The sequence below is a fragment of the Labrus mixtus genome, chromosome 2 (genome assembly GCF_963584025.1).
Source record: "Labrus mixtus chromosome 2, fLabMix1.1, whole genome shotgun sequence".
Taxonomy (NCBI): Eukaryota; Metazoa; Chordata; class Actinopteri; order Labriformes; family Labridae; genus Labrus; species Labrus mixtus.
In genome coordinates this window covers 21,404,516-21,430,098 of record NC_083613.1, presented here as the reverse complement: position 1 = coordinate 21,430,098, position 25,583 = coordinate 21,404,516, and the positions used below count along the sequence as shown (strand labels likewise).

The 25,583-nt window shown below is 38.8% G+C and overlaps 4 protein-coding genes across 6 annotated transcripts; 2 read left to right on the top strand and 2 right to left on the bottom strand.

Annotated features, from left to right (window-relative positions):
• Positions 1-813: 813 nt before the first annotated feature.
• Positions 814-2,764, bottom strand: lrata (lecithin retinol acyltransferase a). The gene is made up of 2 exons (XM_061056315.1): positions 2,082-2,764; positions 814-1,354 (listed from the first exon to the last, which is right to left on the bottom strand). The coding sequence occupies exons 1-2, from the start codon at positions 2,613-2,615 to the stop codon at positions 1,202-1,204; spliced, it is 687 nt and encodes a 228-aa protein (XP_060912298.1). The 5' UTR covers positions 2,616-2,764; the 3' UTR covers positions 814-1,201.
• Positions 2,765-9,648: 6,884 nt separating this feature from the next.
• Positions 9,649-13,838, top strand: fgg (fibrinogen gamma chain). The gene is made up of 9 exons (XM_061056305.1): positions 9,649-9,789; positions 9,870-9,917; positions 9,999-10,185; positions 10,447-10,531; positions 11,575-11,705; positions 11,991-12,124; positions 12,723-12,907; positions 13,059-13,336; positions 13,456-13,838. The coding sequence occupies exons 1-9, from the start codon at positions 9,727-9,729 to the stop codon at positions 13,635-13,637; spliced, it is 1,293 nt and encodes a 430-aa protein (XP_060912288.1). The 5' UTR covers positions 9,649-9,726; the 3' UTR covers positions 13,638-13,838.
• A 1,857-nt stretch (positions 13,839-15,695) lies between these two features.
• plrg1 (pleiotropic regulator 1) lies at positions 15,696-22,728 on the top strand. Of its 2 annotated transcripts, none has more exons than XM_061056274.1 (15): positions 15,696-15,718; positions 17,305-17,411; positions 18,010-18,146; positions 18,285-18,338; positions 18,453-18,546; positions 18,635-18,725; positions 18,836-18,934; positions 19,063-19,155; positions 20,121-20,270; positions 20,397-20,498; positions 20,920-21,022; positions 21,151-21,259; positions 21,613-21,752; positions 21,873-22,066; positions 22,158-22,728. In XM_061056274.1, the coding sequence occupies exons 2-15, from the start codon at positions 17,365-17,367 to the stop codon at positions 22,215-22,217; spliced, it is 1,473 nt and encodes a 490-aa protein (XP_060912257.1). In that variant the 5' UTR covers positions 15,696-15,718; positions 17,305-17,364; the 3' UTR covers positions 22,218-22,728. The 2 variants fall into 2 exon arrangements, with proteins under 2 accessions (XP_060912257.1, XP_060912251.1); XM_061056268.1 differs by lacking the exon at positions 15,696-15,718 and adding an exon at positions 16,935-17,091.
• A 43-nt stretch (positions 22,729-22,771) lies between these two features.
• Positions 22,772-25,574, bottom strand: LOC132988710 (uncharacterized). 2 transcript variants are annotated; one of them, XM_061056294.1, is made up of 5 exons: positions 25,402-25,574; positions 23,979-24,139; positions 23,670-23,870; positions 23,248-23,450; positions 22,772-22,932 (listed from the first exon to the last, which is right to left on the bottom strand). In XM_061056294.1, the coding sequence occupies exons 2-5, from the start codon at positions 24,113-24,115 to the stop codon at positions 22,787-22,789; spliced, it is 687 nt and encodes a 228-aa protein (XP_060912277.1). In that variant the 5' UTR covers positions 24,116-24,139; positions 25,402-25,574; the 3' UTR covers positions 22,772-22,786. The 2 variants fall into 2 exon arrangements, with proteins under 2 accessions (XP_060912277.1, XP_060912269.1); XM_061056286.1 differs by lacking the exon at positions 25,402-25,574 and having other exon boundaries at positions 23,979-24,783.
• Positions 25,575-25,583: the final 9 nt, after the last annotated feature.

Sequence of the window (25,583 nt, the reverse complement as noted above, 5' to 3'; positions counted from 1 at the left end):
AACTGAGTTAAGGTCTTCTGTCTTTGTTTTACTGCGGATCAAAGTGAAGTTACTGTTTTACTGCAGTGGAGTTAAGGTGTTATGCCTTTGTTTTAATATCTGTCATCAAGCACTTAATTGTGCCATGATCACTAGATTTCCTGTATATGTTATCATTATTATCATATACTGATTTAATATAGTGATCAGCAACCAAGGGAGCTAACAAATGGAAGTTACTGCCTTTTGCCCTGGCATGACCTCTTATTATTGTACAGGCAATGCAACGGCAGAGTACCTTAACTACCAAATAAGGGTCAAAGGTCATGTTTAAGATCAAGATTTTTATGCACATTAATAACCTGATTAAAAAGACAACGAATTGCCACATTTCCAATATTCTGCCAGCAACTCATTTGGCTGGACAACAAAAAGACTTTAAAGTCATTTTTCTCAGTTCTACACTCTGGCGACTTAAGGTCTTTTGCCTTTGTAGGGCAGTATAGTCATTTAATAAAAAATATAATAACATATTGGCTAAATCCCTTAAAATATATTTGAAATGGAAAGGTTGTAGGTGCATCAAAATCACCAAAATGAATGTAACTGCACAGTTTTTATTCACCTTCTTTGCAATCTATCCATACTCTTTAATTACAAAGCCCATGGGGTAGGGTTAGGGGTTAGGGTTTATACCTGTTTTCAAAGTCTGCCAATATAGGATTTCATATCATGAAACCTTATATGACACATAATCAGACTAATTTGAGGCTCTTCTTTCACTTGCATGTGGTTAACAATGTAGAGAAAGACAAAATCATGAAGGCCAACAAGTAAATATAAATTGTTTATTCAACATTTGTCATATTTACAACATTATATTAAGGGCACTACTATAAAATACAAACTATATATACATGAACATATTGTTTAGATTGCATGTTAGCTTTTGTAGTGAGTCAAATGTTAGCCAAATGTATCCCAAACACACCATTCTTATATAAAAGAATTTGTGACAGGACAAATATAAGGCATGTAGGAAACTATTAAAGCATGAATCAACAACACATTTCACACATTTCCGACACAATACAACCAAAGTATAGGTTCAAACAGACTCATAAAGGCATCACATGACAAGCCCAAACCATCCTGAGCAGGTTTCCAGTCAGTGGAAAAAGTTCAGCTCACTTCGTCAGCAGGCTCATTGAACTGAACCAATTCAACCAGCCATCCACAGAGTAAAAGGGATAAGGATCGTGGGTAATGTAGTTGCCGGTGCCATGCCAAAAGAGACGATAGAGATAAACCCAAGAAGGCTTGTGGCAATCACGCTGCGCTGGTCTCTGATGATGGATTTCAGGTACTCGCAGAACTGCAAAGACAAAAAGTATAAAGTTAGTTATGTTCATTCAGTATTTCTAACTTCATGCAGAACATTTCTAATGTCATCTGGAGAGTATATGTTTACATCACAACTTTTGAACCACTAACATATGCACAGTTTAACCATAGTAACAGCACTCCTCACTGTTCTCACCTGTGACAGGAAGTCAATAACAGTTTGGTAAAGCACAAGGTTACACTTTGGCACCACACTTCTACAAACCAGGGAATCTTGTGTGTAGATATGTTTGAGGATTTGTAGCCTACCGCTGCTGAAAATTATGAATGTTTATACCTAATCTTTCTTAGGCCTTACACTTCCTTTTAAATGGTCAAAAGTGTTTTCTACTGGTCAGAGAAAACGGGAGGTATTACTCCAGAAGAAGAAGAAGAATGTGTTTTGGGGGCTTGTTTAGTTTTTTGTTCACTGACTCTAATGAAATTCTGGAGGTGATGTGGGACATACAGAAAGGGAAGGGCCAAATGGGGCCAAATACCTCCTCAAGACAAGTTAATTCTACTATGATTAAACTGATTTAAAGACGTCATCTTTTTCTGTTACTGGTAATTTACATGACGCTACATTCCAAGGTACAATATGGAATAGACATAGTTTACATGATGCATGACTGACTGAATCTATAGAGCATACAATAATTTCACAATGTACATGGTCAAGCAGCATATACAATAATTAACATGGACATGGACTGTACCTTGTCTGTTTGACGGCTGGCTGCAGATCCGTACCTACAGTAAGTCACAAAGTGTTCACAGTTATTCCACAGCAGACTGTACTGGATTCTTCCTATAAGTTTTTCAGCCCTGTTTGCCACATCTTCATTGGGGAGCGCTTGATTCTTCATCATCTTATCCATGTGGTTCACCAGTATATTAGAGCCGTACGCAAAGTCCTCTAGCGTGTCCACGCGCACCGTGGCACACCTGTACATGCAGCCCAGGATGAGCCTCTTGTTCGTGATAACGGAGCTGATGAGCTTCTGGTCGCTTGTGAGCACAGGCAGAATGTCAGGGATCAGGTGAGCGACTCTATTATCACCCAAATAAATTCCGTAGTGGGTGAAGAGGGTCCTAGGGACCTCCAGCAGGTCCCCCCTCCGGATTGTATGTGGTGGGCAGCGATGCTCGTGCCTCGGCCGGTCCTCATCCTCAGACCAGCTGGACTCAAAAAGATTGAGTTTGGAGAGAAGGGAGATTCTCTGCACCAGGAATGTCAACAGCTGCAGCATCGTGAGAGATTGTACACAAACTATATGAACGTGAGTGAAATGAGCCTTTTTATCCTCACTGGCAGGAGGAGGAGAAATAAGCTCCAAGGAAATCCCGGACACGGTTGGACACGAGTCACTATGTGCACGTGCGCTTTCTCCCTCATTGGCCTCCTCAGCATCTGGATTTTTTTTCCTCGTGCATTTTTCTCCTGCCAGAGGATGATCTTAACACTTTAATTACGTTCCCACGAAATGTAGAGAGGAGAGTTTTGAAGAAGGCGTTTTATTTGGTTGTAATAGTGCATTAGTGCGGGATGAAAATATTACGACATAATTATCCCTTAATTAAGTAAGTGAATTAAAGTTTGGGTTTATGATTATCCAGAGTTTGTTCTTGTGCAATAGCTGCTTTATATGTTTTGATCAATTTCACTGACTTTAAAGCTACTGTTCCTGGTGATATCAGTCATACTATGGCAACAATACAACTGGAAGTGTGCCTTTTTAAAGTGCTCAGTTTTCTTCCTCCAATTAAAACTCAAAAGATCAGTGAAAAAAGGCTATCACTTTTGCAAATCATCACAGAATGTTTGTATTAACAACAAAATAACATCTTGCATTATGAACAATGTCATCAGTGTTCAATTCCTACAGAGCACCCAGCTCTGTATTCACTCTCAGAAGTTGTGGTGAAGACCAAAACCAGAGCTGACAAAGAGTCAAGCTTGTTCTGATAATTAGGTCAGGAGGTCAATTAATGCAAATTTTTCAATAGTGCAAAGCCTGTTCAATAAATTGTGTATTGTGATTCAAAATAAACACAACATGTTCCCTAAAAGAATAAAAACTTTTACTCTCATTTGTGCTTTTTATTCATTTGCTGAACGGTTTTAAAGGTTGTTTTGTTGGGAATTTTCCAGCTTTTCGTTACCCTTTTGGTGATTTCAAACTAACTTCTCATTGTTAAGCTGATTACCCCTCCGTTCAAATGATCAAATTTGTACATTTAACTGAAACAATTTCAAATTAAAACTTGTTCCCACATTCATAATTTATAAGCAAAAAACTATCAATTTTATCAAACTCTCTTATCACTGTTCGACAATTGCATGTTCCAAAAATGCCACATTGCAAATCTTACATGAATGAACCATCATACCAGTTAATAAAAACAACTTTTGCTCACACTTTTTTGGACTCAAAACAAACTACTAGTAAGACTATTAAGCTGATTAACCTACAGACAATGAGTGTGTGTGATGGACTTTGTTGGCTAATCTGTTCTGTCCCATCATCAATCCGGGATCAGTTTCCAGGGAAGAAAAGAGCTGTGCTGCTCAGAAGAACCGTATGATGAGATGAAACATTCCTTTGACCTTATTACCGTAATCCTGTAGACTTCAACTCCTTCTTTTTACCCATAAAATACCCTGAGAAATATTTGAGCCAGTTTGATCTTGTTTAATTTGCTACAGTATTTACTGACCTAGATTCAGTTAAATCCTGCAAAAGGGATAAATGATGGCTGGCTGCTGTTTCGTCCGACTATGAGAAAAATGGTTTGACCCACAAGGCAAGCATTTAGAGGAAGTGTGGGTGATTTATGGGTATGCAGCTCAAATCTTGAACTTTTAACCTGCAACAAGCGATAAAACAGTGAAGTAACTACATCTGTCTGCCAAATAAAAGAGTTCAATGTAAAGTTGAGTTGAGTATAAAAACATAAAATAGAAGAAATATGAAAGTAAAGTGTTCTTGAGCATTGTGCATATGTTTTCCACTTTCTTCCTGACACAAAAGTGAGCATTTATACAGTTGCAAAAATAAGATGTAAAAAAAATATCAATCCTATCCTATCAGCACAGAGAGCTTAACATTCATATTAGTACATAAATACAGAATGCATTGCTCCTAGAAAAACAACAAAACAAAATTACACGAACAAACTAAGACAACATAAATCAACCAAATAGTATGAGTCCTCCCTTGAAAATAAAAGCTTACTTCATGTGGGTTTCAGTCAACAGAGTTGATAAGCTTATCCATGGGAGATGGATATATGTCCCGCAGTATGGGAAGAGAACAGTCTCCTTTGGTGCTATGCTAGAGCTGACAGGTTTCAATTTGATGATTTAAGAGGCTATACTGTCAAAAAAGGGTTTCATATCTCAGAAATGAAGGTAAAGCAAAGCCATGAGGCGTCATACAAAGAAACATAAAAGTCAATCTGAAGCCCCTGATTAAAGACCTACCAGCAATCATAATTTAGGGCCAAGTTGCTTTATTACAAACAGGCTGGAGGGTCCAAGGGCAGGTAAGTAGTAAGATGCCATGCCGTGCCATGCCATGCCATAGATTACGATCAATGCACTGTATTGTCCCCTTGTGAAAATGTATCTGGGATTCAAAGTCTGCACATATTTAGCAGCCTCTGCAACAACAATAAATAAAAAACTACTACTAACAAATATCCACATGTAAACAGAGAAGCACATATAATCATAACCAACAAGAACACCGCGAAGCTTCTGCGCTGCCCGTAAATACTTAAGAAACGTTTCAAATTTTGATGGAGTTGGGCACAAAGGAGTTTTTGAAACACTTCTGTGTGCTTCGTCTGCAAGACAGTAGGAACTCATACTCAGAGTGGAGTATGTGAGATGGGTCAGATTTAACTCTGCAGGGCCACTGCAGGAGTATAGAAGGGAAAACTGAAGACACTAATAAATGTGGTGTCATTAATCACTACAGATCAATAATCAATGTGAGAAATGTCAAATCAAGCATTTAATTTTACCTCATATCTTGTTGTTGTTGTTGTTGTTGTTGTTGTTGTTTTATCATAAATTAATGGGCAGGTTAGTTTGGAACTAGTTGTTTTTTTCTTAATGACAAATACATTATAAGCAACAACATGCACTCAGTGAGCAAATACCAAACTAATGCACCACTATACGATAGATGCCCTCGCCTGTATGTACTGGTACTGGAATTAAAAATTTGTCCCACATGTGTTATTAAAGCCCAGCTGCAGTTTTAAATGAACCCTCATCAAACTGGAATGTTTGCAGATCAAACATGGCAGCAGAGCAGGGAACAATAAATCTATATGGCCGAGCTAATATTTAAAGGAACAGATTAAGGTCAAGTAGGCAGCTTAGTAATTACTCAGTTATTGAAAATGTGTCATGAAATGAAATATTTTTCCTTGGAGATACTAATTTAATAGTCATTAATTGTATGTTGAAACAACCTCACTACATGTTTTTCTGCTCATATCTCCGTTCAGCTGAATCGACTTACCGTCTGCGACCACAGGTTGAACCCCGAGGAAGCATTATAACAAACCTTTGGCCCCTGTCCAGGGAGATTTACACCATCGTCAAATGGCTCCATACTTATAGTTGTGGCCAATGAACGACCCTCACAAAGGTCTTTAAATTTAATTCCTGGTCAGGCCACCTGGGAACTATGCTGACTTTGTTTGTTGGCTTGAAACTTAAGTTGATTACAGACGCACGTTTTTCCAGTTTTCAGGAAAAACAATGATTCAGCATCATATTAGAACAGCTTGACTGACAGGGCAAACATTTGGAAATAAAGAAAACTTTGTTGTTACTTTGCTACCTGCTAGAATTTAAACAAAGCAAGAATTTCATCTGGAGTCAGTATCCGAATACATCAGTAGCTACAACAGTCCAAAACTCATCTTTAACATCCTGGACACAGCTTCCAGAGAGCGTGCCAAAGTGTTCACGGCTCTTAGGGGGGAGAAAGAGACACTTTCCATCTGGTGTTTGGACGCAAAGAGGCCAGTTCAGCAAAAGTTCAGAACTGTTTAGGTTCATGGGCCTGGCAGGTCATTCTGAGGTCAGTGAGGCTCTACATGGGTCTGTTTCTTTCCACATAGTAAAACCAGGTCACACAGAGGTGGTTTAATGGGAGATTTATTATCTAATGTCAATTTGGGCCCACATATGAATCCTTATGCTGCTTTATTTTGTCACATGTCCCTGCACTGTTTGTATTGATGTAATAAAAAGAGGTGTGTTTGGCCTGGAGCACCATGAAGAACACACACTGGATGAAACAATATCATCAACTGAACAGCAATCAGACCTTGTAAAGTGACCTGGAACATAATGTAACTGAAAGCAAATGGACTCAATCAATGAATCAATCAAAAAACAAGTAAACAGGGAAACTGTCTTGGTAATATCAACATAACTACAAATAAGTTAAAATATACTGTTCTTAAAACACTCATTATCAATCCCAGAGGAGCTCAACGATATACTTAAGCGTGAGGGGAGACAGGGTCTCAATAGAAACACTTCTGAGATGCTCCAGATATTCAAAATAGGACTCACTAACACCCAGCAGTAGTATAAAATACAAACAATCCTAAAGTGAAAGATTTACAACCGATGTTCAACCCTTAGAATCCTGCCAGATACATTTCGATTGAGAATGTTTTCTTCTTCCTTAAAACAAACAGAACATCAAACAAGCCTTTTTATTACAAGAGAAAATGTGTCTCCATCAACTGTGCCTCAGACAAGGTCAATATCCATGAAACCAGAATCCTGTGGGAGGCTAAACATCACTGAGATAAGAGGTGAGGGTTTTAGAAAAAACACTGCAATGCTGTAAACGTTCTACTGTGATTTCTGCAGTGTCCTTTTCACAACTTGTCCTGCCTCCTGAGACCCCCCCCCCCCCCCCCCACACACACACACACACACACACACACACACACACATCCACACAGTTGACTGTTCATCTACACAAGAGTACCTATAAAAAAAAACATAAAAATCACCTTGAATAAATACAACCACAAGGCTGTCTATTATTTGGCAGCCTCTACACATATTGAGAATAAGATTCTGTCCTTACTTTCATTTTACCCAAACATTTGACATACTTTTGATGTTTGATTATTTGTTTAGAGCATTATTGTATGATGTGTTGTTGATGCCAAATATGAGTCTGTCTAAGCGGTCTACACTGGCTACATAGGATATCTCTCTTCAACTTTTCTTAAAGTTTGTCATGTGCAGGAGTTTTCCAGCTAGCTCAGCTGCACATGTGCTTCTTATAAATTAAGCCTGTGAAATCACGCCATTCACCGCTCAGAAAAACATACTAAAGCTGATTTTCAGCTGACTGGACTAAGCATATGATTAATACTCTTTTCTTTCTATGTACATTAATTGTAAATTTTCCTTGAAGAATTCTATAAAGGTGAGATATTTAGCTTGCAATTTCTCATCTTTATAGTATTAAAGGCTTTATATGCGATTTTTCACACTTAAATATAATAGAAATCAAGTATATCCTCTGAAAATAACTCTGTGAGTCATGACTGTCTACAATGGGTGTAACACCCGAGTCCCACTGTCTGTGATGTTTTCCGAGTTTTGAGTCCTATCTTCACTTTGTTTATATCGCCAGGACGGCCGGCTGACTTGCGTATAAAAGTTGTTTAATTAAGGGACTAGAGAAAATAAAAATAACATACTGTACTCACTGCTTAACTGCATTTCTAGATCACGCTCATTTCGGGTGAATTTACATGCAGTGTGAAGAGACGAGCATAATAAAGATCGCTAGCATTAGCATGCTAACACAACAATGCACCGCAAGTTGTTTTGGTTTCATGCTGGCGCTCAAGGGTGACATCTACTGGATCAAAAAATTGCATATAAAGCCTTTAAACAGAGACACATTAACACAGAGCTCAAAATTATATCAGTTATTACCATTTATAATTCAGTGCTTTGTTAAAGAATGGTCTTATCATGCAGATCAAATTAGTCTTTTTCTACATTATTTTGCATGATGTATGTCAGCAGAATCATTAAAGAAGTGTTCTGAATGCAAATCAAATCTTCTATTTCAAAGTGTGCTGAAGGATTTTAAGGTGTCTATCTTTAAACCTTAGGTTTAGAATGGTTCCACTCCCACTAGTGGCTTTACCTGCAAGTGCAGTCAAATTTAAATTGGATTCGAAGAGGTCTACAAACCTGAGATCTGTAGCTCCCTTTTTCCTCATCCCTCGCTCTATCTCTCTTCTCGGTTTCCTATTCTATCCTCTGTCCGATCAAATGGAGGCAAAATGCCAAAAAATGTATCTAAGATAAATAAATAAAAAGCAACATATTAAGTAAAGAATTTGAAAAAGAATTTGCTTCTCAAGCAAATCCTTTTCTTCATTTGATAGGCAGACTTAAATAAAATTATGATGGTAAACTCACTATCATCTATCACAGGCAACAAAAAGCATCAGTGTTGTAAGGACCAATGGTTGGGTCCACTTACTTCACTGAAAGCATATATATCAAACACTGTGGCGGTGCACTGCGGGTTTATAATGCAGCCAGATTGAGATCTGTGGATTTGTATGGAAGCCCATTTGGGCCTGGAGAAGGAAAAATGATGATATTTAATTTGTTCGTGTTGTGACTGCGATTAAAACAGATGGGTAGTTGGGCAGTTTGTATAGCAGCCTGCCTCTGGTATCAGTGTGTGATTGTGACATGTAGTGTTAAAGCAGAAAGTTGGAAGACTAAGAAGTGCCAAACAAATGTTTGTTGTGTTGCTGTTCCACAAACAATTTGTCCATCCAGATTATTTTGGCCCGTCTTTATTAACAACAACCAAATGTTAATGTTTTACAAGGAAGAAATCCTATAAAACTAATGCTTCACCCAATGACAACTTCTCAAGACTTTGATTTGAATCACTTCAGTTTGACTGAAAGTCCTACAGAAACAAATACCACCACGTTTACTAGAAAATAACAAGAATACTGTTAAAAGTGAGTAAGCATTCTTTTGATCTGTTTTTTTTGTCAGCATCAGCACTCAGCTTGACAAATAAACAGTGAATGAAATAAAGACATGACTAACTTCACTGCCAATGACTGAACTTGACCATTTTTGGGTAATGTCCACTGTGTGATGTTTGAGTCACAGCTTTGTCCCAGTGCAGTGTGTGGGATGTTTGCACATGCACCCCTTATCAAACCCTGAACTCAGGACCTTGTTCAGATAAATATCACACAGAGTCAAGCCGCTCTTCATTTTTCAAAAAGACGAGACCACAACAGGTGGCACAAAGAAACATGGCTCCATCGCTTCTTGCAGCAGCAGGGGGACTTCTGTTACTTTTCTCCTTCTCTTCGGCAGTAAGTCAATCAATTCAGATTTTATACACAAACAGTTGTCTTTAGCGCATTACTTAAATCCTTTTTTTGTTTTTGTGTAGCAAATCAGAGGCGACAACCTTGTCTCTTGCAATCAGAATGACGGCTTTGTAAGTATGAGCAAAAAATGAAAATATTTCCATACATCTGTGAGGATTCTAACATTTACCTCTGACCCAATCTGCATACAGGGAATGTACTGCCCTACTACATGTGGAGTGTCTGACTACATGCTGAGATATATGCCAGGGGTGAACAAGGATTTAGATGATATGCAATATGAACTAGAAAACATCGCCAATTTGACCAAGGGGGCTGAAGAAACAGTCGTCTACATGAAAGACTCTGCGACTTCAGCTCAAAAGAGTTCCCCTTCAGGTAAGGACCTACATTAAACCTCGTCCTTATATTGATCTTTGCACTATTGTGTGTCTGTTTGTCCTCTAGTTATTTTCAGATAATATTGTCTTTCACTGTTGTTAACCTTTCTGCCTAGCTTCTGCTGTAAATATGTTGTTGTTCTTAAATGTATTATTTGAATAAATCAATGTGACCTGGTTCAACTCAGACACAAACTCTTGTTGATTAAAGTATTTTTGAATGTTGGGGGTTATAAGTGACATTTATTTTGGATTTCAGACTCGTACTTCAAAAAGTCATCAAGTATGCTGGATGACATTGTTAGATATGAAAAGACCATCATCGCACAGGAACAACAGCTCTTGTAAGTTTCCAATAAAGTCATAATATTTGTCATAAAACTCTTAATACCAAACAGGGAAAAGTATTTACTTAAGTGCTGACCTTAACTCCAAGTTTGACCAACAAAAATATATTATTATCAATAATAAATGTATGCTATAATTATACTGAATTTAAGGAAACATTATACATTTCATCATATAAGTCCATATTTATTTGACCACCATGAAGCTCATCCCCCTCAGCCGCATCACAGCAGGAGGTGGACAACAGGCTGGAGTCAAACAGTTCGGTGGACTTTCTTAAACAGTAAAATAATATATTTGCGGTCTGATTAGGCTGTAACGGAGGTGTTCGGCACAACAGTATTTACAGAAAAGTATTTACTTAAGTGCTGACCTTAACTCCAAGTTTGACCAACAAAAATATATTATTATCAATAATAAATGTATGCTATAATTATACTGAATTTAAGGAAACATTATACATTTCACCATATAAGTCCATATTTATTTGACGGCTCTGGTTAAGAACTTTTTCATAAAAACATCACAAAAAGGAAACTTGCTTCACCTTAATTTCACCTTGTTCTGAATTAACTTCTGGTCCATGAATGCATCATTAAAAGCATTCTAATAGAATAATATAATATTTAGATCATAGCTATGATATAACTAAGGTATACTATATGCAACTTTTTTTTTATAAATAAATAACTTAGCCTATACTTGTCCAAGCCCCCCCACACTAGCAGGTCATTGCACACTCACGCTGCTCGCCCACACAGTTCAGTCTGAACACAGATCATCAAGCGTTTCACCACCCACCCCCCCGTTTTCATATTGGCATTGGAACATAGACGAACCTATGACATTTAATAGAGTACTTCAATTTAAAAAATATCTCAAATCTTTTTCTAAATGTAATTCCTTGATTGTTCCTCTTTTGTTGTCTTTCCACTCTAATTTGTTTGTCTTATTTGATCTTTATCTTTTTGTCATTCTCTGTGTGCAACAAACTGAATCACAAAAAGCATCCTTAACATATTTCTTTCCCTCTCTTAAGTGAAATTCAAAGTTTATTATCAGCCAATGAGAGGAGAATGGCGGAACTGAAACAAATCTCCATTCAGCTGCAGCAGAAATGCAGCGAGCCCTGCAGAGACACGGTGGAGATCAAGACCACTACAGGCACAGGTAAAAAAAAAAGATCATGACCTTCAGGCCAGTCCCCATTTCACAAGAGGTTTCTCAATCATAGCTCATATGAACAACATTTGTCCTTGTGCAGTGTTTAGTCAGAGACTAAAATCAATAAGATGCATCATCGCAAGGTAAACAGAGTTAATCTAGACATAATCAGTTAGTGAGTACAACAGATGTAGACATATTTTGTAAATAAAATAAATCTTACCTTTTGTTTTTGGTCATTTTGCTTTAATAATGTTGACTTTTCCTTTTTTTCAAATTTTTTGTCATCAGATTGTCAGGATGTTGCCAACAAAGGTGCCACCACCAGCGGTCTGTACTATGTGAAGCCTGCACAGGCCACTGAGCAGTTCCTGGTCTACTGTGAGATCGACAGCTTCGGACGCGGCTTCACAGTTGTACAGAGGGTATGCTTCACTTCAGTGATGAAAACAGGAAGTCAAAACTTCAGGGGAAAAAAGCTTTGATTTTTTTCAATCATAAAACCAAAATAATTGAATTAAGGATAAGGAAGTGTAGGAAAATTATTAGCATTCATCATTAGGATTCGTGGATAAACTTTATGTTTTGACACACAAAAAAAAGCCTTTACTTGTGTCTATAACATTTGTTTTGTACCCTGTCTTTGACTCACATAAACACAACATAGGTATCCCCAAATATCTCAAAATAATGTTAGTACAACTTAGGTCCTTGTTTATGACTAAAGATGCAAAATAGAAATATTGGGTCTGATTAAGCTACTATAAAAGGCAATTTTTCTCACAATTTAAATATGTATTGATATTTAAATAAAACATCTCTGTTTACAGAAATATAAAATAAATCGTATTTCACCCAGCAATGATAATTTTCATACAGTCCCTTAGTGAACTATTTTCCTTGGCATGGTGTTCAAAACTAGATTTAGATCTGATTTTTTTGTCAACCAACTACAGAATATTTTCGTCAGAATAATATTCATGATACATTTTGACACTGATCTTTTTTTTTTAACGTCCTCAGAGACGTGATGGCAGCGTGGACTTCAACAAAGACTGGATCCAGTACAAGAATGGTTTTGGTTACCTCTCACCAGACGACACCACAGAGTTCTGGCTTGGAAACGAAAAGATTCATCAGCTGACGGCCGGAGTGACCATCCCTACCGTGCTGAGGATAGAGCTTGTGGACTGGGAGGGCAACACAAGGTATGTACACACAGATTATGTAAGAGAGGAGCCAAGGGACTCACTGCCAAGGCAAATATGACCCTTATGATGAGGTTCCCTTTGATGAAGAAGAACAAATTGAGTCAGCAGAGGACACAAAAACATTAACTCTGAGGCCTTTTTTTCCCAGATATGCTGACTACACCATGTTCAGAGTGGGGCCAGAGGTCGACAACTACCGTCTCACTTATGGCTTCTACCTCGGTGGAGATGCTGGAGATGCTTTTGATGGTGTTGACTTAGGCGACGATCCAAGCGACAAGTTCTACACGTCTCACAACGGCATGCTGTTCAGTACTTCCGACAAGGACAACGACAAGTTTGACGGCAACTGTGCTATGCAGGACGGCTCTGGCTGGTGGATGAACAGATGTCACGCTGCACATTTGAATGGAAAATACTACCAGGGTAAGACTACAGGGCTAACACTAGCGTCAAACCATTTTATTAGTGTTTAATTAGATAAGGCCTCAAAATTAGGTTTTTACCAACAGAAGTCTGAACTGTCATTTTTCTCTCCATCTCAGGTGGCAGGTACACCGAAAAGGATGCCGGCGAGTTCGGCTATGACAACGGCATCACTTGGCTCACATGGCACAACCGCTGGTACTCCCTGAAGGAGACCACCATGAAGCTCATCCCCCTCAGCCGCATCACAGCAGGAGGTGGACAACAGGCTGGAGTCAAACAGTTCGGTGGACTTTCTTAAACAGTAAAATAATATATTTGCGGTCTGATTAGGCTGTAACGGAGGTGTTCGGCACAACAGCACTGAAACTGCCTAATATGGAAATAACAATGCTCCATGAGAAAATCTGTGACATCATGATGTGTCTTGGTGTGACGTGTGCGTGACCTGTCTGTCTTTGGTCTTGTTTTGGGCACTTAATAAATGTCTTCCCTTAACAAATGATGCTCTGTCATTACTTTTTTTTGGGCAGTTTTGGTTTGCATGAATGGCAACCAGGAGGGAAAAGGCTGTTTTGTTAAACAATGCTGAGAATAGACAAAAGCCCCTTCTATGAAAAAATGACGAAGAAAGCAAAAATAAGACATGTGTCGTAACCTGCAGAAGTGTTCTTACACTGAGAGGCCTCAAATCTTAAATATACAGTTGTGTGTTATATATAAAACTTCAGCGTTGAAATAAATGCCCATATGATTTTTAAAAGTATACTGTAACATACAGGCAGTTATATTCAATGATTTAATCTGGTAGTTAAAGCTTTGGATTACTTTTTTTACTTGCTTTCTGATTACACACTAATTTTGGTACTTTTTAGACAAAGCATTCTCACGAAATGATAAGGCAACTGTGTGTGTTTTTTGTTTTTTTTAAATGAACTATTTTTCATTAGTGAGTGACCTTGATACGCAGAAGATCTCTGAAACATATCAAATGCTTTGTAGAATAAATAGTTTATTTTTTCATTTTGTCATTCAAGAGGAGACTGATCCACATGGGCTTCCAAGACACTACAAACAAAACTTACAAAAACAAAAGAAACCAATACATTCAGAGCAAATAATATCAAAGAAAAAGTTAAAGTAACCCTGCTCCTTAGACATATCTAAAAGCAGATCAACAGCACATACCTTTCCTCTCAAAACATCAAATGAATTACGCCCTCCAAACTTTTGGATTATTTCAACACAAACTGATGAAACACTTTGACTGCAAATAAACACTGAAGGCTACAATCATCATAGTCTAAATAAAAACATTTCTGGTAGTATAGTATAGAGCCAAAACACCCTTCTGAACTAAATAATGCAGCAAAAGTTATTAACTAAACCACTGATATCAAGCAACTGAAAAGCTAAATTGTCCAGGAGACCCAGAAAACAATTCGCAAAAGCAAAAGCTGCCAGGGAGACCTTCACACGCAACACATAAGGTTTGGGGTATATCAACAAAACTACCCAGCATCCAACAGTATTTACTGAGAGACAATGGACACAAATACACAGAAAGTTATTAGTTTATGAACACACAGACAGCAAAAGACAACACAGGGAGAACCTCTCACTACCTCTGAAGGTGAGATAATGAGTCAGCGCAGAGCACTGGAGTCCAAGAGTATGAGATGCCCAAACCTGGTTTTAATCAAGGCCAATCAGCCACAAACACAACTGACTCTGCACTGAGGCGATTCCTTCACCAACCTCAGTGAGAAGTAAGAGAGAGTGCCCCCACAAAAGAAGCATTGATTGATTGATTGATTGATTGATTAAATTTATTTCAGACATATCAAATAAAATCAAACATATCAAAAATACAAAACAAAATGAAAAGCACGAAAATACAATAAACAAAAAACAATGTTCAAATAATTTTTAAAAAAAGAAATAGAAAAAGAAAATTACATATATTCAATTGATATGCCTGAAAAGGAGTAGGAAGAAGTATAAAACTTATTTAATTCTACCCCTTTTCCACAGCTCAATAATTAATATTTATTAAATTAAATTCCTGTGTTCCTTATGAGCTCTATATATACAATCTATCTATATACAATTTGCTATACTATTATTATTTATATATTTTTTTTCCTTCTGAAAGCTCTCCCTCATCCCTGTACCTTTTGAAAATCATTGCTTTGTACATGTTTTTAAACTGGATCATGTTTGGACAATGCTTTAGCTCCGTGCTCATACCATTCCACAGTTTCACACCACCAATTGAAATGCATTGACTTTTTAAAGTCGTTCGAACAGCTAGCATCTTAAAATTTAACTTTTCCCTCAAATTATAACCCCCCTCTCTCATGACTTGGATTTCCTCAATAGGTAACAACAAGTGCTCCATCTTATTATCCATTAAAAACGGAAAACCTGAAAGCTGAAATACATTGGCCAGGGTTGTGATCCTTGAATAACTTCTAATGGGCACTTACAGTGGGAATTTATGACAAATATAATTAAATTATTTAAAATGAAATGCTGAGTCTCTGCATTACCAATGTTTCTGAATTGTAAATCTAACCCGAGACGGTTTATCTTTCAGCAATGACTTTCATCTAATACCCATACGACGAAGCTTGCTTTTTTAATTTTCTTTCTAACAGTAACACTTATTACTTCAGCCTAGGCAGGTTATTGACAGTAAATAAACAACCTCACACATCCTTTTCAGACACTTACTTCAGAATAACAGTTTAAGTTGTAAAATCAACTGCTTAGAATAATTCCGTAAATTTTTCAGCATTAAACTGGACCAAAAAAAAAAAACATTTTATGACCCAGTTTTCCTGGCCAACGTCTAATCACGATATTACAATTGCCATGTTTATTTTGATCGATCCTAGAACTGTTTACTTGCGTCGTTTTGTGTACTGGTTGTACTTGTCCCCGTGCATCACCCACCTACAGAACAAGCAGAGTCCGAACTCCACCTGGCACACAGATGATTTGTGCAAAATGACAAATGCTTTTGTTTGTTTTAGTTGAGGGATTTCTTTTTTTCAAAGGCAGATTTACAGGTCCACCCACTTCCTTAAGTCCCTTAAATCACTTGTGTTTTTTGGGCTGGTCCTAAAAAATTCCTCCAATATGAAAAGTTCATCCAACTTGATGCTTCAAATAACTATTTGCCTCGTCCTTTTATACACAGAGAGTTTTGACCTTAAACTAGATGTGTCTGTCGTTGTTATAGTCTTCAACATCATTTCAGCCAATACACTTTGCACCAACACCAAATAGTACATTTGTCTGGCACTGAAGGATTGGATAACAATTAATCCATGTACTCCAGTAGGCAAACATGACCTGGTACACAATACTAAAAAACAAACTTTGGCTTATAATCACAGCAGGTGACATTCTTCCATTTGACACACATTACATGAATATATTGATCATTAATATTTAAATTAAATCTTAAATGTATCGCCTTTTTCCGTTGAAAGAACAATTTATTTTATCATGGTAGTGGAGTCTTTTCTCTTTTCCTTTGCACTCTTCTCCCGGCCTGCAGGCGGCGCTGACAAATGACTGTCTACCGCGGTATTGTTTACTTCCTGGGTGAGCGGGTCAGCTGCGTTTTGGGTCATGTCTCTGGGATTGTGATACCTCTTTTGAGTGCGACCAAAATACAGTCGTTTAAACTTAACTTGATTCAGCTGTCGTTATTTTTCGGAGTAAACATCGCCACAATGACTGAGGTAAGTTAAGGTTTAAAACTATTTCCTCTGGGGTTTTTTTTTGTCTTCGCTCCCCGCTCAGCGTGCTCGATGTGGGGCCCGGGTAGCTCCTATTACGTTGGTGATACGACTTCTTGTCCGTGGTTATTATCTTCTAGTATATGTTTTTATGTATTTTGTCGGATATAAACTGGGCATACATATGAATTTGTGATACCCCTTTTCACCCTACAGGATGTCCAGAAGCACTCAGTCCACACTCTGGTGTTCAGGTCTCTCAAAAGGACGCATGATATGTTTGTGTCCGACCAAGCCAAGTCCGTCGCTCTGGATGACGAAAGGTAATTCTGCCTACTCGCTTCAAAACTGCTTGTAACTTTATCTCCCATGTTATGCAAACATTGTAAAGTTCAACCTGTTATAATATTATGGTTGACCTCAAATGTTAGTCAAAGCCAAAGTTTTGACTTGTGCAGCAGCCTTCGTTGTAGATGGTTGTTTTTTTTTTGTTTTTTTGTCAGATCAGGAAGAAAGAAAAGTAAAATGTCCATTTTTTTTGTTAGTCTTAAGATTAAGATGCATGTCCCAGAAATCTGCAGGGAACAGCAAATGAGCTCTTTTAGTCAAGTTCAATTTTCCTATCCATTTCCCTAACTTTACATTTTGCACTGAACGATGTGATTTTTATCAGCTTGCTTCTCATGTTGAGGTTTAGAAAAAAACAACCTATTGTTTGATATTTAGTTGGAGAAGAGTAGGCTTTTCTAAGATAACTTGATTCAAAGTATTTAAATGCAAACTATACTAGAAACAAGTCATATTTGAGTTAATAAAATACACCTTTACAAAGTCACACCATTGCCCCTTTTGGGAGGAGGGGGGGATGTGCTGATAAAGGATTTTAATTGATTTGATTGTCTTTGTCTCGTTCGTTTGCAGCTACAAGGTAAAGATGGATGTGAAACTAAAAGCAGACTATGGTGCGGTCTTACACATGCCTGTCCTGAAGGAAGGAAAGGACAGAGTCTCTCAGCTTCCTGGCAGCATGCAAGGCCACCAAAGCTATGCACAGCCAGGTGAGGACTGTCAGTGTGATGACAGTTGATCATTGAAGTTATGAAGGAATTGTTTACATTGTAAATGCAGGAAGAAAGTCAAGTTCTTACTAGTCTTATTTGGATTAATTAAAAGATTTCTGTTCTGACGTCTTTCAGGGGATGATCCAGACTACCTGATCACAGGGACACATGCTTATCCTTCTGGACCTGGTAAATTCTATGTTGTCAAATAAAGCACGTGCATGCTTGTGCCTGTGCCTGAGTGTATTCACGTCACTGCTCCTGCATCATTAAAGTGCTAATCCCAGTGTTTTCATTGAATAGGAGTGGCTTTGACTTCTGACACAAAGATGCACAGGAATCCAAGCGAGGGAGGAGTCTACTCCATGGCACTGACTTTGCCACCCTCACAAGCCAGGTGAAAATGTTTTCCTTCACAACGTGTCACTTCAGTTACAGTGAAGAGTTATTGGCACTAATCTTGGCCTTTGGTTTGAAATGTTTAGGCAAGATGCGAGCCGCACTGCAGCCAGTGTTGCTGACATCCATCGACACGCAGGAGGAGCAGAAAGATCTCATCCCATGTCATCTTCTGTGGTACGTTGCAGGATGTTTTTGTTAATGTTAAATTGATTGTTTTAACTTACTCACCGTTTAGAAATCCCCGTGAGAATGTCTGCCCTGATAATGAATGTTATTTCTTTTAGTCACTTTTGGAGGGAGGAGGTACCAGAAATTCAGCCCTCATGAGGAAAGCACCAACCATGCCTAAACCTCAGTGGCATCCTCCATGGAAACTGTTCCGGGTAATTACGACTCAGTCTAATTAATGTGCTGCATATAGCTTCTACCCCCAGATGAACACAAACTTTATCTGTGTTGTGTTGTCTTTGTTGGTTTTTTTTTAACTGTACTGTGTTTTTTTTTCTGATAGGTTATCAGTGGTCACCTGGGTTGGGTCAGGTCCATCGCTGTGGAGCCCGGGAATCAGTGGTTTGTCACCGGATCAGCTGATAGAACCATAAAGGTGAGTGAAGCTTAACATGACGATACATTTTTTTTTTGTCAGTGATTTCTTTGTTTATACGATTTGAAACATGATAAAAAAAAAAACTTTACCCGAAGGATTAACACTTTGATTGACTTGATGTTTAAGAGCAATCTAAATTATGATGCGCATGAAAGCCACTTTTACACTAAGAAAAATATCAGTTTAAAGGAAGAATGTGCGACTTTTTGATCCAGCAGATGTCGCCCTTGAGCACCAGCATTAAACCAAAACAAACTGCTGTTTGGCGACACCTCCGCTATTCTGAAGCCTCCGCTCTCCTCCACTCGCGGTGGCACAAAGGAGTTTTGAATTAGAGAGTACCATTATGCGCAAGCGGCGGAAAAAAATTGTCCTTTACTTGAGCTGCATTGTTGTGTTAGCAGCACCCTTTGGTTGACTCCATAGCTTCATATTGCACTAAAAATTGACACGGAATGACCGTGATCTAAACACAGACATCCTGATAAGCAGTGAGCAGATTATGTTATTCTTCTTTTCTCTAATCTTTCATTAAAACAGCTTCATACGCTCGGTAAACATGACGTCAACACGGCTCTGACACTAATACAGCTGGCAGGACTCACGCTTCTAACTCATTTTGAGTGGAATCAATCTTTTTGCTTATGGTCTGATTTGCTTTTGCAGCTCATATCGAGGCATCAATCTTTAATTTATGTCTGTTTCAAAAACACATGAAAATACATTATTCCTCTTATCCACTGAAGTTTTGTATTTTAGGTGACTTCATTAATGCCAGAAAGATTGATGAAGTGTAATCACCATGAAATTAAGATCAACCAAACAGCTGCCACCGTTTTGAGAATACATATCATTCAACCTCATGCTGGTTCTATAGACACTTTTTCTTGAAACACTCTTTAAAAGCAGGTAAATGACTGAACAGCGGGTTTTTTTTTTGTTTTGTTTTGTTTTTTTTCTAGATCTGGGACCTTGCCAGTGGGAAACTGAAGCTCTCTCTGACGGGACACATCAGCACGGTGCGCGGTGTGGCAGTCAGCAGTCGCAGCCCCTACTTGTTCTCCTGTGGAGAGGACAAGCAAGTCAAGTGTTGGGATCTGGAGTACAACAAGGTATGAACCATTAGTGAGTTACCTACATATCTGACCTGCTAATATCAAGAAGGCCAAAATCCTTTTCTTTTTTTTTTTTTTTAAGTGTTTCTGAAATTGTCTTTTCAATGTGGATCTGTGTATTAGGTCATCAGGCATTATCATGGACATCTCAGTGCTGTGTATGATATTGACCTGCATCCAACTATTGACGTGCTGGTGACGTGCAGCAGAGATGCTTCAGCAAGAGTAAGATCCTACTCTGCATGCTCTATACTGAAATCATTGGGTTGAACTGTTTAGATGTATCAGTTTGTAGTTACCTTTACTTTAATCAGTAAATATCACGTTTTATAGTTTTTGTTATTAACATTTCATCAGTCACTATTACAACATAAAAATAGAAGTCACGTACATTTGAAAATGTGATGGACTGAGTTTAAGGAACTGAAGAATTTGGGATTGAAGCAACAGGGTTGTGCAAAAAACGCTTTACAGTTTCAAAATCTTTAGCCAAGTGTCATGTCTTATCTGCTCTGCTTTGTTTTACCTTTTGGTGTCTGAGTTAAAATACCTATACAGCCCGTATGAAACATTGGGGATCTGGTGTGAGAAAATGCCCTCTGTAGGGTTTCATGACTTGAACTAATTTTCATCTGTGTTGGTGCAGGTGTGGGACATCAGAACAAAAGCCAATGTGCACACACTCACCGGCCACACCAACACTGTGGCCACAGTGAGGTGTCAGGCTGCAGAGCCTCAAATCATTACAGGTAAAAAAATATATTTTTTTAAATTCAAATAATGCCAAATAAACGATTGTGTGCCATCATACATTATTCAAATTGTAAATGATCGATTGGTCTTACATTATTAATCTGGACTGATGAATGTGTTGCAGGCAGCCATGATTCGACAATCAGGCTGTGGGATTTGATCGCCGGAAAAACCAGAGCAACTCTGACAAACCACAAGAAGTCTGTGCGAACTATCGTGATGCACCCCAGACAGTAAGTTACTTCAGTTACTTAACATTAACGGTTTTAATATCAAATGTGAAGTATAGCGCTGAAACAAGCACTAAGTTAACATAGTTGTAAGTCATTCATAAAGTCAGTATCCCTAGTTTCTATTTAAAGGATTTGACCATTCCTCAGTTTAAGGTGTTGTATTTTTGATCTTTCTGGGGCTTTGTAGTATAAATATATATTTAGATTATTATAATTAATTATATACTCCTGTTGAGTTTTTGTGAAAAGTAACACAATTGATTCAAAGGATCTATTTTCAGACCACTTTGAAAACAAAGGAGGGGCTTTTAATCTGGGTGCCATCTTGTCATGCTTTTCCCTTTGTTTCACAGATACACCTTTGCCTCTGGCTCAGCCGATAACGTCAAGCAGTGGATGTTTCCTGATGGAAACTTCATCCAGAACCTGTCAGGCCACAACGCCATCATCAACACCCTTGCTGTTAACTCTGATGGTGTGCTTGTGTCTGGAGGTATACAACTATTACACAATGTCCTAAATCTCATCTCCTCATATTAAATTGTTGTTGGGTTTTTTTTTTGTCTGACATTGAGATGATCCTCAGTATTTAACTTCTGCTCCCTCTTTGCAGCCGACAATGGGACCATTCACATGTGGGACTGGAGAACGGGCTACAACTTCCAGCGGATTCACGCAGCGGTGCAGCCGGGATCCCTGGACAGCGAGTCGGGGATCTTTGCCTGCATGTTCGACCACTCAGAGAGCCGACTGATCACCGCAGAGGCTGACAAGACAATTAAAGTATACAAAGAGGACGACACCGCTGTAAGTTAAACTGTCATGCCTAAAGTGAATTTTAGATCATAGCGTTAGTCTGCAGGCAGATCATTTGACAACTCTGTGTTTTTCTTTGCAGACTGAAGAAAGCCATCCAATCAACTGGAAACCAGAAATCATGAAGAGGAAACGATTCTAATGATTTTTTCAAGTTTTTATTCTTGTCACAGTAACCTTTTTTTTTTTTTTTTTCTATCAAGCTTCTTGTTCTAGACATGTCCATAAAGATTTGTTGTTAAAGCTGTTTCCCTCCGTTATTCATAAATCTGGAATGAGGTTCAGTTGTCACAAATGGTTTATACTACAAACCATTTGCAGTCCTCGTTGTACGACGTGAGTCCAATGAAGCTGCCGTCCTGGACTGCCAGGAACTTCCCCGAGTCTTTGTTCTTGATTATGACGGCTCTCTGGTGGCTGTGGTCGGTCTGATCCACCAACATCAGCCACTCCTCAGACACAGATGGACTAGCTTCAGAGTGGACCTGGTTTGTGATTGGCTCAAATCCTGCAGAGGAAAAGATGTTTTTTTGTAATGACTCAACAGCTTAATAGAATTGCCATTTGTAAGGAGATGGAAATAAGTATTGCCCTTTTTCTAGCTTGCTATGTGAAGTTTAGTTGGCTTCATTTAATAAAGACCACATTTTTCAGATGTTTTGCTGGTTTTTTTGGGGGTTTTTTTACACAGTAAAGATTTTTCCCCCAACACTAACCAAGGTATCTGTTGGTGACAACGTTCCTGTAGTACTTGGCGCCATTGGCTTTAATCTCCTCCCAGTAACAACGCTCTCCAGGCATCTCATGAAGCGCCACTGTGTTTCTGGTGTCACCAGTTGGGTGCACTACCTGCTCATCTGTGAAAACATTAAACAGGATCTAAAGACATGTATTATGGAGAGATGTGAGAGTGACGGGGCGGCAGAGGGGCTGGTACCCTAAGCAGTACTCGGGAAGTAAGCAGGCATCTCTCCAGCCACCACTGACAAATCCATACTTGGTCTGACCAGGACTTGAAACAATGACCCTCTGGTTCCCAACCCATGACTATACAGGCTGAGCTGCTGCCGCCCCTGCAAGCATACGTTGGGACTTTTGAGTAAATACAATTTATAAATACTTGTCGTACTCAGATACAGTAAAGTATTATGCTACTTTCCACCTCTGTGTACCTGCATCCTGGATGTAAAGCTTTGAGAGCTCGTGGAGAAACCCTCGGCCCGGTTTCCTCTTCAGGTGGGGTTTTGATGGTTCCGGCAGATCCTCCTCCTCAGACCTCGGTTCTTCTACTGCCAGGAGGTGACCTGCGTTGTACATGATCTCCTCCTCAAGAGAGCTGACACACATCTCAAAGCTTTCGTCTTTTTCCAAATTCCTGAGAGACAACATCACATGTAAAATATCTGCAGGATCTGATAACACGTATTTATAGGGAATTTACATGGAAAGGGATTTTATTTTCTCAGTGACATAAATGACATAGGCTACTGGGAATAACAGACGCATTTTAAGCACAAACTTTTAAAAGCTTTTAACCTTTGGTTGGAGGGTGAAGATGTTTTATAAATATGTTGGCTTTGACAGATCCCCTCACCTGAAGTCCACCCACAGCAGGCCTGCAGTGATCAGCCCCAGCCACTCGCTGGCCTCCCAGTTGCTGGCCAGCATGACAGGCACAATGATCACCTCCCTGCTGTCTGCGTAGTTCAGCTCCTTCTTACAGCTTCGAGACGCCTGATAGGCCGGAGTCATGAACGGACAGATGACCACAGCCTCCTCCACACCTGCAGCCATCCTGAACACACACAGAGACCGAATGAATTCTTTTTTTTTTTTTTTTTAACTCTGAGTTAAATGATGCCACTTTCATGTACAGGTTAAAGCTCATTCCTATACTACTTACGCATCATTTATGTTCCCAGTCACCCCTCCTTCAATGTCCATCCACACCGGCAGACCATCCTCTCTGAGCCGGTCAAAGATCTTTTTTACCAGAGCCTGGTCATCCCACTGGTAGGAGAGCATGATATGAGAAGGCATCTTCCCTGTTTTCACCCAAAAGATCTGTGAAAAAGTAACTCTTTAAAGAAGCTTCTGTGGTGGGTTTTCACAGGTTGTAGAGTAACAGAGTGATCCAGACAAAGAGAGACTCGGTTACTATGCTGCTTGTTTACACCGGTTGCACTTGTAACTTGGTTACAGTCTCTCAAACACTGCAGGGTAGAAAAAAACCAGCCGGACCAGTACCTTTAAAATGATAATCAGAGGACTTACTAAGCTGTAATAACAAATAATACATCTTAAAAGGAAGGCCTCATCATGTGTTCTCACATGAAAGCATCTTCATGTTCTTCAAATGTAGTTCTCCAGGAAAGTGGACACAGACACTTGACACGAGCACTGAGAAGAGTTCAACCCCTGGTGTTATTTAACAGTTAATATAAAAGTTACAAGAATGTTATTTGTTATTCAGATGATTGTTTGACTTCAACAGCCTTATCAAGACAAATGGCTCATTTCAAGTCTTTAAACTGTAACTCTACCAAGCAATGGCAGAATCAGCCTCTTTTTTTTTTCTCGTTTTAGACCCCACCTACATAGCCGTCCCTTAAATCTCCGAGCTGATTCTGTCCTGTACATGCATGACAAGAAAAAATCTCATCCTGCATTTTTTTTTAAAGTCAAATGAATGAACACTTTGCTATGAAAATTACAGTTTATCACTTCATCATTAAAGTAATCACTCTTTTATGCTGGTGGACTTTTTTGTGGTGGTCATAGAGACTTTAGGATTATTTCCAGTCTGTTTAATAACTAGCTAAAAAAAACTGGAGTTTTAAATGTGTGTGCATGTAAAACTTAATTGTACATTTTGACAAAATCTCACGCAAATCTCATTTAGACAACCTATTTTAAGAAAGCAAAACTCTTCACGTGTTTACTAAGGATGAGGGAGGAGCACTAGCTTTTATTTAATTTCTGATTAAACATTCAAGACGTTCAAATCTTTAAATCGGACTCATATTTGAGGCCAAAACGTGATTGAATTGAAATGTTGTAGTTGTTTTGTTGAGAGGAGTTCAACAGTAAAACTTTCAATGCGTTGTGACCGATAGAGGGAGCCACCCAACACTTCAATGTTTGGGCTTATAACACAGAAACTGAATGTATTATTACCATTTTACCCAAATCAAGCCCACTGTAACACGAGGTCAAATTTCTTTAACTACATTTTACTTTTCATGTTTTTTTTTCTTCTGGCTTTTAAACTCTTCTCTACCTTCTGCACACATTTACTGATCTGATTCAATGCGTCACACGAATACCGTGCCACCTTTCAGCACCTGGTCCTGTGGGGTAATCCCTCAGCCTAGTTAACTCTGAAGCAATCAGGGCTACAGATGGAGCTGATCAGCGTGGGACGCGCCGCCTGAGAGGAGGAGGTGTGTTCAGCGCGCACTGTTGGTGCCCTGTGGCCACTCGGTGCCATGATGAGTATGGAAGCCCA